This window comes from Schistocerca piceifrons, chromosome 2 (genome assembly GCF_021461385.2).
Source record: "Schistocerca piceifrons isolate TAMUIC-IGC-003096 chromosome 2, iqSchPice1.1, whole genome shotgun sequence".
Classification (NCBI taxonomy): Eukaryota; Metazoa; Arthropoda; class Insecta; order Orthoptera; family Acrididae; genus Schistocerca; species Schistocerca piceifrons.
In genome coordinates this window covers 178973269-178986093 of record NC_060139.1, presented here as the reverse complement: position 1 = coordinate 178986093, position 12825 = coordinate 178973269, and the positions used below count along the sequence as shown (strand labels likewise).

Genomic DNA, 12825 nt, shown 5'->3' with positions numbered 1-12825 from the left:
ATGACGAGTCCGGATTTAGGTAATGTAATCGCACCAAAGAGGCACTACTGACGTTGCACTTGTTACTGGGAGCTATACTTAAGAAAAATCAATACGTGTTCATCGGATTTGTCGAAAAAGTGTACGATAATGTAAAAAGTGGCAAGATGTCCGAAATACTGAGAAAAATTGTAGTAAGCTGTAGGAAAAGGCAAATAATGTGCGACCAGCAAAAAATGGGCAAATATGTTCCTCTTTAAAAAACCCTGACAGAAAAGTGGGGAACCACCTGCCTCAATGCTCAGTCCACCCTCGTCACCAAATATTTTGGCCTGCTACGGTGTTCGCGCTCTTTTAATACAGAACATTTTAAAGTCATTAACCCAGCTTCTGTTCTAGATAAGCTTTCGAACTGGGCGTCACCCTCTCACTGCCATTATCCATCTCTCACGGTCTCGATTTTCTCCGGCCTGCAACTCAAAACTTCTAAATGGTACAACGTCTTTTTCCCCCTATACCCATAATTTCTGCCCAAAATGCATCCTACGTTTCACCTAAGTGTTAAAGTTCGCCATTCTGGGAGGTTCCAAACCCCAAAAGCCTATCTATGGTCTCTACTCAGCTGCATTTTTCATTTACACAGTCTGATCTGTCTTTTGCTCCCATTGCTTCTATCTCCATCCATCTCTCTCTTTTACTGCCACTGTCTCTCACTGACCTTCAATGTCTTCTCTCTCTTTGGTTCCCACTGATATTGTCTTCATCCGTCGCTCTTTCTCTTTCACTACCACTTTTTCTCTCCCTCTCTCTTACTCTCCCACTGGCATTTTTTCTATCTCTTCCACCATCACTGCCTCTCTGCTACTGTCAGCACAAAAAAGCACGAATGTTTTCGCATGACAAAATTTTTTGTTAGGTAGGCAGAATGAGAATTGACGCTGGTAGTATCCCACTTTTCTGTCACGGTTTTTAAAAGAGCAACGTATTCGCCTTTCGGAGCGTTTTTCAGCTAGCTCCCTTCTTTTCCGTGCCACAATAGGGTGTGCTGTTTATACAAAGCGAATTCTGTAGGTCAGAAAAGTTTTAACAGTTTATTCGTATACTTAACCTATTTTTATGCTGTGACACATATAAACAACAACTCTGTAAGCATAGTATAAGGTTAACAAAAAATCGTTTGCTTTAGATTTTTCCTGGATACTTTGCTCATCGGTCGCAATTCATCGACAACACCCGGCTTAAGATTAGTATCTTAAAAGAGTAGTAGTGGCATTAGAAACATTTTACTTAGCAGTCTTTTCAGTTTAACATAATTTTTGGCGGTCATTTTAAGTCTTTTTCAGGTACGTTAAGACAGTTTTTAGCTCACTTTTTGTCGCTGATGTACCATTGTGGGCTGGTTCTTTTATATGCGTGAATCGACCATTACGCAGACACAGCGCGTCATAATGTATTATTGGTGAAAAAAATGCTGATTAAAATATAGATTAGTGGTCTCAAAATCCTTGCGATGACCCTAGAACTCTTATCATGCGTTCACTACGTCAGTTAGAACTATGCTTCATACCGAGTGTTATATGCATCTTGCACGAGCGTAAGTACTGTAAATTTGAACCTCTGTATCTCCGTAATGGATAATGATATCGAAAAAAAATTCAGTGTTCCCCGAGACCATCATCTTAGAAAGATATTGCAAAAATTTAGAAGGTATTCCATAAACTGCAATTATAGAAGTGACCATCACCACAAATAGTACTTTTCTCGCTCAAAAATCAGTTTTCCGGGGTGTTCTTAAGAACTTCCCATGAACAAATCGTGCTTTTAAGGCCGCCTAAGGTCCACCCTAGACGACTAATTTGCTCAGTTTGTCTGGCCTGGAAGAAGTGTGTAACGTTTAAATTTTAAACCTGTGTTGTAGGATAGCTACAGTACGTCCGTTCTTCCGATAGGTATACAAATGGTCGGCAGGCCTAGGTCTATCCAAACTATTTGATTAATAAAACCTGAGGCATGACCCCCTGAAAAATCACAGTTTTGCGCGGCTTTCTGGAACATGCTGGTAACGTGCACTGTCGTGAACAGGTAGTTATGTACAAGAAACAAGTGGCATTGATAAGAACGGAAGAGCAAGAACGAGGCGATAGGATTAGCAAAGGCCCTGCGTAGTGGCCGTGTGGTTTGAGGCGCCAAGTCATGGACTGTGCGGCCCCTTCCGCCGGAGGTTCGAGTCATCCGTCGGGCACGGGTGTGTGTGTGTTGTTCTTAGCATAAGTTAGTTTAAGTAGTGTGTAAGTCTAGGGACCGATGACCTCAGCAGTTTGGCTCCTTAGGAACTCGCATACATTTGAACATTTGAACATTAGGAAAGGAGTCAGACAGGGATGCAATCTTTCGCCCGTACTATTCAGACTATACACCGAAGAAGCAATGCATGAATCTGTTCAGGACTTGTCTTAATATAGCTAATATTGTGCTAGCTGGCTCCATACAGAAAGGGTTAGTTAGTTTCATTACGGATGTCCTGCGTCTAAATAACACTGTAGTTATCTTTAAGACAAAACTTTACATTTGGAACTTGTTGTCTTTAGACTAAAGCTTATTACGTTTTCCAAACTCAGATATCTTTAGGCTAGGAATTACTTTCGTGGGGCTTGTTACACATGGACGACAATGTTTGGAGATTTCCAGTAACGGCGGCCAAATTTCGCCATATCCACTCCGAAGCTCTGAATTCGAGTCAGCAAGTTCATTAATTACAGCCACATGCGATAACGCAACGGGAACAGTAAGCCGTTCCAAATGCGATAAGTAGTGTCAACAGAGCGACGGTGTCTGTGTGTCAACAGCTGCCGCCATTCTGCGGGAGGCGACGTAATGGGCTGGATATTCGAGCATATAGCCTCGCTAAGTGCGCGTCTGCATCGAATCCTATTAATTGTAGCTGTGATCCAATAGCGGTACTAGCTGCTGACTATCCGCGTGAATCATCCTTAGATAATTTTGAAACGAGAATGTTAGAAAATGTTAATCAATGACGTAGGAAGGAATACAAAACTAACTAATTGGACCGTTCATCGTTTTCATGTCAAAGGTCTACCAATTTGTTTGCATCAAGAGGCAAAGTGTGCGCAGTTGATACAAGCACTGTTGCAAAGCCGAGCAAAGACCCATCAACAGAAGAAATAGTAAGCGACGTTTTTTCGAGATTTACTAACTGGTTTGAAGAAATAGGCTAGCTTTACACTTCGAAAAACCCCGGCTCATACAGTTTTGTACTGTCAAATATACCACACCTCCTGGAAAAATGTTGCTCTTCCTTTCTATAATGCAATCTCGAGCACCAATTCTAAAGAAAGGAACGACTGGTAAGTCGAAGTGGGGGAGGATAAGTTTCGCTTCCAGAGAAAATTCGAATTAAGCAAGGAAGTATTACCCGTGTGAGATATAAGAAGATAGACTGAGAAACGTCGTACCTACATTCACAGTATGTCCGAGGGGTGCTCAGTAAGTAATGCAACACATTTTTTCTTGTCCAGTTCCAGGTGAAAAAATGAGGAATTTGTTGTGGGCCAGTGTGGAATATCCCCGCTTTAGTTTTATGAAATTTCAATAGGTGGCGACATAAGTAGCCTTCAAAATGGCGTCTGTAACGGAAGTGCATTCCAAGCACAGAGCCGTCATTGAGTTTCTTTTGGAATAAAACCAGAGCAGCTCATATATTCATAGGCGCTTGCAGAATGTCTACGGAGACCTGGTAGTGAACAAAAGCACGACGAGGTGCTGACAGAGGTTCAGGGTGCTCTCTTACCCTTTGGATGATAACCAGCCCCTGAAAGACGGAGGAATCAGCAGTGATCAACGGCATGAGAATGGAGAATGCAACGGAAACGACTGCATAAAGGCACATAATGTGTATTCACAGGACATGTGGCACGTAACTGAAAAAGTGTCAGGATGATCACTCCGTTGATAAAAGATCCCGGATGAACCCCCATTCGGGTACCCGGGAGGCGACTGCCAAAGGGTAGGTGACCTTGAGAAAAAGACTGAATAACCAACGAAAGGATAACGTTCTACGAGTCGGAGCGTGGAATGTCACAACCTGAACGTGGTAGGGAAGTTAGAAAAATCTGAAAAGGGAAGTGCAATAGCTCAATCTATATGTGGTGGGGGTGAGCGAAGTAAAAAAGGGAAAGAAAATGAGGATTTCTGATGAGAAAAACGTAGAGTGACATCAACAGAAAAAAATATAGCATAGCAGGAGTTATGAATAGCAAGGTATAGATGCCAACGTCACAAGCAAGAGATACAGATAATATATATAATATATGATGATTGTGAACGGCTAATTCAACACGTAAAGGGAGATGAAAACCTGATAGTCAAGGGTATTGGGTCGCTGTTGTATGGGAAAGAATAAAAGAAAGGGTTGTTGGAGAATATGAGCTTGGCAATATGAATGAGAGAGGACAAAGATGGTAAGCATAAGAGGAGAAGGTATACTTGTTGAAGACGGGGAGACACGGAAAAGTTTCACATGGATTACATTTTGGTCAGACAGAAGTTCCAAAATCAGATATTGGATTGTAAAGCATACCTAGGTGCGGATGTAGACTCAGATAACAATTTAGCAATGACGAAGAGCACAATGAAATTCATAAGAATTGTCCGAGAGTATCATTGTGGAAGGAAGTGCAATACTGAAGTGCTGAAGAGTGATGAGACGCGTTTGCAGTTCGCTAAGGATGCGGATACTGCGATAAGAAATACCAGAGTAAGCAGCTCAGTAGAAAATAATGGACATATCTAAAAAGTGCAATCTCAAATGTTGGACAGACAAACATAAGTACAGGGAAGATAACTGCGAAGAAAGCTTGGGTAACAGCTGAAATACATCAGTTGATCGATGAAAGAAGAAAGAAAAAAAAAGTTCACGGAAAGACAGAAATATATCAGAGTAAATAAATTAAGAAATAAATAAATATCAAATGCAGGGCAGATGTGAATAAATCGAAAAACAAATGGAGAGGATTGATTCAGCTACTAGGAAAGACAAAACAACTTTCAGTGAAATTAAAAGCAAGGGTGGTCACATAAAGAATGCAACGGGAATTCCACTGTTAAACGCAGAAGATAGAGTACATCGGTGGGAAGAGTACATTGAAGGCCTCGATGAGGAGGAGGACGTGTCTGATGTCGTGTTATAAGAAGAAATTGGTGTCTGTAGGGATGACATAGGGATTCCAGTATCAGTGTCATAATTTAAAAGAACTCCGGAATACTTGAGAGAAAATAAGGGGTAGGTAGCAGTCCATCTTAATTTCTAAAATCACTAGGGTAAGTGGCAACAAAACGTTATGCAAGTTGGTGTGCAGAATCTAAGAGACGGGCGACATACCACCATACTTTCGGAAAATATGAGCCACGCAATACCGAAAATGGCACTGGAGATAAGTGCGAAATTATCGCACAATCAGTTGAACAGCTCATGCATCTAAGCTGTTGACAAGAATATTATACGAAAGAATGGAGTGGAAACTTGATGAATAGTTAGATGACGATCACCTCGGCTTTAGCAAAAGTAAAAGCACGAGAGAGACTGTTCGTACGTTGCGTTCAATAATAGAAGCAAGGTTGAAATAAAAAAAAAAAAAAATAAATAAAAAATCAAGACACGCTCATAGCATTTGTCGAACTAGAAAAAGCGTTATACAGTGTAAAATGGTGCGAGATGTTCCACATTCTGAGAAAAATAGGAATAAGTTACAGGGATATACGATTAATATATAATTTGTACAAGATCCAAGCGGGAATAATAAGACTGAAAGACAAGGAAGTAAGACCTCGGATTTAAAAATGTGTAAGAAACTGATGCAGTGTTTCACCTCAACTACTCAAACTATACATCGAAGAGGCAATGACAGAAATAAAGGAAAGCTTCAAGAGTTTGACTACAAATCAAACCGAAAAGGACATCAATGACAAGATTCACTGATGACATTTCTATCCTCGGTGGAGAGCGCTAATGCGCTGCTTCCTGGATTCGGGTAGGCCCGCCGACCCCGGATCGAATCAGCCCAGCGGATTAACGACGAGGGCCGGTATGCTGGCCAGCCTGGATGTGGTTTTCAGGCTGTTTTCCACACCCCCATAGGTGAATGCCGGGCTGGTCTACACGTTCCGCCTCAGTTACACGGCTCACAGACATTTGAACTATTTGAACTATTTCATGGCTTACACTAGACGCAGACAGCTGGCGTACACCACTTACATCACGTAGGGTTCGGGGTAGCGGCAGGAATGGCATCCGGGTACACTCTGCAACTAACACTGCCAAATCGGTAATAAAAACGCCGACCCCGCTTAGGCGCGGGACAAGGCGCAGAGAAAGAACAGAAAGAAAATTGCTATTCTCGGTGAATGCGAAGAGGAGTTACAGGATCTGTTGAGTGGAATGGTGTAATGCGTACAGAATATGGACTGAGAGTAAATCGAAGAAAGACGAAACCACTGAGAAGTAGCAGAACTGAGAACAGCGAGATACTTTGCATCAGAATTAGGAATCATGAATTAGATAAAGTTAATGAATTCTGATATCTAGGCAGCAAAATAACCCGTGACGGACAAGCAAAGAGGATTTATAAAGCAGACTAGCAAAGAGGGCATCCCTAGCCTAGGCAAATTTGCTGCTATCTAATGTGAGCCTTAATTTGAGGAAGAAATTTCTGAGAAAGTTCATTTAGAGCACAGCATTGTATGGTAGTGAATCGTGGACAGTATGAAAACTGGAATAAAAGAGAAACAAAGCGTTTGAGATGTGGTGTTACAGAAGGATGTAGAAAATCGAGTGGATTTATAAGATAAGGTTCAAAAATTGTTCAAATGGCTCTGAGCACTATGGGACTCAACATCTGAGGTCATCAGTCCCTTAGAACTACTTAAACCTAACTAACCTAAGGACATTACACACGTCCATGCGCGAGGCAGGATTCGAACCTGCTACCGTAGCGGTCACGCGGTTCCAGACTGAAGGGCCTAGAACCGCTCGGCCACACCTGCCGGCTATAAGATAAAGAATTGTTTTATTTTGCTTTATTTTAGGGCACAAAAAATACTAAGGCCATATGCGCCCATGTCAAAACCGTAGAACACGAAGACGAAAAACGAATTAAAAGCGATTGCGCGTTAGGCCTAATCGACGGAAGGAAAGACACCTAAAAACAGAGACTTAGGGAAAGGTCCATAAAATACGGCATAGAGCCAACGGAGGTCCTGGACTAAAGATTAAATGTCCTTCGCCGTATTGCTATGACGGATAAAAAGTAAACCGCGGTCGACAGCCCGAGCGTCATTCGCTAAAGCAGCCAGTACAGATGTATGGTACATGAAATTTCCCTTCATTGGAAGTCTTAAGGTCGATACAGCGCTAGATCAACACCTCAGTGCTACGATCATTAACATACTGGCAATCTGAAATATTTACAGTGATGTTTTAGTGCAGTAAAGTAAGTCATAGAACATTCGTTGGAGACCTGTTCATTCGAGGATGTACCATCATTTGTTAAATCCACACTGGCGGAAACATCTAATGTGCTGATTAATGATGATTGTTCAGCACCTGATATATAATGCGTTCAAATTTGTTTTAAGGCTTTTTGTATCATCCCACTGTCCTCAGAGAGTCATCCTGGATACCATATTACTCAAAAATGATAAAGATGAGGTCAGCAGTTATCTGATTATATCGGCAAGTGTTGTAATCTCTTTCACTGAGTCTGCTAAGTAGATTAAGAACCTGTGATTTATGTGTATACTAATAATGGATTTCTTTCTGAAAGTGAGAGAAGTATTATTACAAAGTTATATGAGATCGAAGTTTCTAATGATGACAGTGTTACGTACCAATTTATTCCCAAACTGTCACATAACATATTTTACAATGTAATATGCATATCCAGATAATCAGTATATTTGATCCTTAATGCCGCATCATAACTGCAGACAATATTCACTACTACCAATGATTGCACAGCTCCTTATTTGTTCTTCCACTTTTCCATTTATTATGGTGAGGGGGACTTGTCAATTTCTGCAGCCGGCCGCGGTGGTCTAGCGGTTCTAGGCGCGCAGTCTGGAACCGCGCGACTGCTACGGTCGCAGGTTCGAATCCTGCCTCGGGCATGGATGTGTGTGATGTCCTTAGGTTAGTTAGGTTTAAGTAGTTCTAAGTTCTAGGGGACTGATGACCACAGATGTTAAGTCCCATAGTGCTCAGAGCCATTTTTTTGTCAATTTCTGCAGCCTTGGGAGCTCTTCCTATCTGGCTCTGGACATTGATCAGAGAGTCACAAAAGTGTTTGGAGCTGAGAGCATCCCTCCCAAGCTATTAGATGTCAAAGAATCCGCTGTTTCCCATTTATGCACAGCAGGCACTTCGGGGACCAGCCTGTGAACTGTAAAATTACTTTGTTTGAAATGCTAGGAGAAATCCTTTTAGGAAAGATAAAATTTAAAAGCCAAGTGTAGTCCTCAGGACAGGAGAGCGTGGACCACAACATGAAAGTACATCCGTTTAAAATCCTAGTAATACAAAATACAATTAGTCCACAGTAACTGCAGGCGTCCTCCTGTAAGACTTTTGGTTGGATGACGCTGAGACTTGTCATGGAGTGGGAGAGCTTTTCTGCCTTCCTCTTCACATCAGACTATCACTGGTTAACCACGATAAAATCCGAAAGAGTAGGACATTGTTAAGCTTAGTTATGATATTATTATTGATTAGAACTCGCAAGGTCTGCTGTAATTGGCGGTGAGATTCCTATATTGGCAGATCCAGTCATGTTTCAAGTAATTAGGTGAGAATATGCTTGCTGCCAAGACATCAGTGTGTACATACATGCTGCTGGGGAGCTGAAGAGTAGACTCTGGCGGGCGGGGTGGCCGAGCGGTTCTAGGCGCTAGAGTCTGGAACCGCGCCACCGCTACGGTCGCAGGTTCGAATCCTGCCTCGGGCATGGATGTGTGTGCCGTCCTTAGGTTAGTTAGGTTTAAGTAGTTCTAAGTTCTAGGGGACTGACGACCTCAGAAGCTAAGTCCCATAGTGCTCAGAGCTATTTGAACCAAGTTGACTCTTGCTGCTGAGGCGTCGCACAGAAGCACGTCCCCATATTAGAACTGAGTATGGAGGTCGAGTTAGACTCAAAATATCCAGCCATTATTCCTGCCGTCTTCCACATTCACATTGTATTAGAGAGATAGAAATGAGCCATCAATGCAGTCAGTAAACAGAGGGAGACTGAAAGCTGGTTGATCGACATCCGATTTATTTGCTTCCATTATGCACTTTGGTGGTTCTAATGGTGTTCGCACTTATTTTTCTGAGTTATTTGTTTAAAACAGTAATAATTTTCGCAGCCATATCTGTTGCAAAGTTTCATTTTATGCTTTCATGTGTCCACCTGCCTGTCCCAAAGCTGTATTTCGCGATCACAAAATTTTTATCCACTCATGAAATGTTTAGATGCTTAATTCATTTATTTGATGTCTTATTGTAATAAACCAAACTGTTACAGTGACTACTGACTTCTTTTGCAATTAGATGAGTCCCTTCTTAATATATAAGTCTACATCTACATCGAAACTCCGCAAGCCACCGTACGGTGCTTGGCGGAGAGTACTCTGTTCAACTACTTGTCATTTCCTTCCCTGTTCCGTTCGCAAATAGAGCGAGAGAAAACCTACTGTCTATGTGATTCCGTATCAGCCCTAACTTCTCGTATCTTATCTTCGTGGTCCTTAGGCGCAATGAATGTTGGTAGCAGTAGAGTCGTTAGGCACTCTGCTTCATATGCCGGTTCTATAAAGTTTCTCGATAGTGTTTCTCGGAAAGAAAGTCGCCTTCCCTCCAAGGTTCCCATATGAGTTCCGTAATCATCTCCGTAATACATGCATGTCGTTCAAACCTGACGGTAACAAATCTGGCAGCCTGCCTTTGAATTGCTTTGATCATGTATGGTGTGGTACCTGTACTTCCGTGCTTAACTAGGCCACCCCTAGTAGTTTTCTATTGAGAAAATGTTTCCATTGCGTGACATTGTTTTTTCTCAAATTTGTATGATTCTTATGAGGAACTCCCATTCCTTGTAGGTCACCGGGGATCGGGCATACAGCATCTTAGGGTTATACTAAACAGCTCAGCCATACCTCACAATATCCTATGTAAAAAAAATTCGGTTTACTTTCCATTGTCTTCATCAGGAGTAACTGTCTGATTTGACTGCCGCTGTGGTGACTATTCTTAGCTTATAGAGGGCTTGTGACAGGTCGGTGAATATCACCATTACGTCATACTGCCAGAATATGCACCCATGTTTGCACTGGTGTTCTCAAAGGTCTCGTAAGAATGTAAGCAATTCAGTACATTTCCCTGTTCCGTTGCGGCGTTGACAGCTCGCTTCCACACACTACTAAGATTACAGGCACTGTTCCAGTTGAAGTTGCTTTTGCTCATTCGAATTTCTACTGTTCCTGTAATAACATAATGCCGGCATGAAGAAACGTACGACAAGATATTGGCTTCATTAAACATTGATCTGTGTTTATTTGTGAGGCTGTATTTAGCAAGTCCTGATTTCCCGAATTCTTGATTTTTGAACGGAGCTCAGCATCTCCCTATCTCCTTATGTTGCCGGGAAATACGAGGTACATTCACGTTATAACAACTCCAAAGTTTTTGTCTCAGGACTCGAAGCAGATAGAAAAATGCGGTTTGTTTTAAAATACGCGTGCAATCATTGTAAATGCGTGGCAGTCGTGGTAGTACTGTACGGCACACAGAACTCTAGGGACAGCGGCGAGTGACGGCTGTTTTTGACACTTAAAATGGCGACGTTTTCATTACGAAACAGAGTGCAGTCATTCGTTTTCTACATTTGCGTGATGTGACACTGACTGAATTTTGTCGTCAGCTGAGTGAGGTATGTGAGAATGGTCTCACCGATGTGTCTAATGTGCGTTCGTGGGTATGACTGTTCAAAGAAGGTAGAACGCAGTGTGACATCAAACGACAACAATCTCAGCTTCGCAGCGGCTGGTATGACGACATGATCGAGCCAGAGCGGAAAGATGTTTTAGAGGATCGCCGAAAGAGTATGAAATACGCCGCCACCGAAGTTGGCTTTTCCGTGGGATCTGTGCACACAATCCTGCATGAAGACCTGGTAATGCGAAAAGTGTCCTCCAGTGCATCGTGCGAACGTGATGCCGCAGTTTCTTCGCGACAACATTTCTGAAGTGATTTCTGATGCCTGCTACTCACTTTTGGCTGTTTCCGACGATGAAAAGCACTCTCCGTGGTCACTCATCCACTAGCCGAGCCGCTATTGCATTAGCGATTTTCCATTGGTCAACCCAGACACCTAAAGCTCTTGCAGTGGCTGCGGGATGATGGCGTCGACGTTTTGAAAAATTTGTATGGCTGAAGGGGTATTACGTCGAGAAGTGACAGAAGTTTCACGTTTTTAGTGTTATTAGTTTGTGAGCAAAAAGTCAGAGGTGCTACGAATTGATTTTTATGAGTACTAGATGAAAGTGGAATTATACATACCTGCAGTATCTTGCAGCGGTTGGTAGTGCAGGGGTCGTCGATGCACGGCCTGTACATGCCCAGCGTGACGCAGTTCAGCAGGATCACCAGCATGCTGACGCGTTCGAACCACGTGAGAAAACGTTAAGGAAAATCCAGAAACTGACAGGTGTACAACATTAGTCACTAATAAAATAAACACACATCAAGAGAATGCTGAAGCTTATGCAAACATGAATCTTAAAGAAATACACATTAACACACTCTCAATTATAGTGGGAGTTTCACTTATAATTATACAGAATACATAAAGCATGAAAATGAGAGAGATGGAAAAATGTAATTACATTGTTTGTTAATTCCAAATTAATCGCCATAACTGTTGGCACATTTATCCCACTATGAAACAAGACGGTTAATGCCCTCACGAAAAAATGTTCGCGGTTGCCGACTGAACCATGACTGTCCCCAGCCGTACGCCTCTTCGTCCGAAGCAAATCGACAGCCACGAATGTCTTTCTTTAGGGCTCCAAAATATAGTAATCGCAAGGGGAGAGATCGGGACTATATGGAGGACGTCTAAAGGTTTCCCAGCGAAACGATGTAGTGTTGTGGAAACAAGCTTCATAACATGTGGGCCCGCTGATGTGATTCCCGTATTTTTCGAGCCATGAAGATTTGAGTGGCTGTTGATTTACTTCGGACGAAGAGGTGAACGCTTGGGTGCAATCATGGTTCCATAGACAACCGCAAATATTTTTCCTTTTACTTTACTTTTACTTTTGAAAGAGTAAAGAGTTTTTTTACTTTTATCCATCTTCAGCTCTTTCATTTGACTGCCCCTTGCATAGATACAGAGTGAGTCACATAAGATTTGACTCCCCTTTTCCTTGATTCAATATATCGTTACGAAGTTTATCTCAAATAACGGTAGGCAGCGAGGCACATAATTTTGTCGCATGTTCTGTTTAATACTCTTGAATCAACCGAGATACTGAAACAAGTATGTTTTATTCTTTTAAATGGAACGACAAACTCTTTAACAGCTTCCAAAAGCTTTCGAAAAGACAAGGAGATTATATAAAGTTTGTTAACGTTAACGGTGAAACTTCTCGCAAAATATAAGTTGAACTTGTACTAAAACTGAAAGGCAAAGCACCCGGAATCGGCTACTTCTGTTTATGCAGTGCCAAACGAGGCTCTCGTGCCGTCGATGTATGTAGCCTATCGATTGTATATTTGTTTCCACAAAGACTGTTCAG

General features: G+C 42.0%; 1 protein-coding gene across 1 annotated transcript in view; it reads right to left on the bottom strand.

The window, feature by feature from the left end:
* The window catches only part of LOC124775227 (voltage-dependent T-type calcium channel subunit alpha-1G-like), a 790960-nt gene extending 779298 nt beyond the window's left edge, over positions 1-11662 (bottom strand). The window contains exon 1 of the mRNA XM_047250065.1: positions 11585-11662. Within this exon, the coding sequence (XP_047106021.1) occupies positions 11585-11641 (57 nt within the window). The 5' untranslated portion in view covers positions 11642-11662. The remainder of the gene's footprint in view (positions 1-11584) is intronic.
* Positions 11663-12825: the final 1163 nt, after the last annotated feature.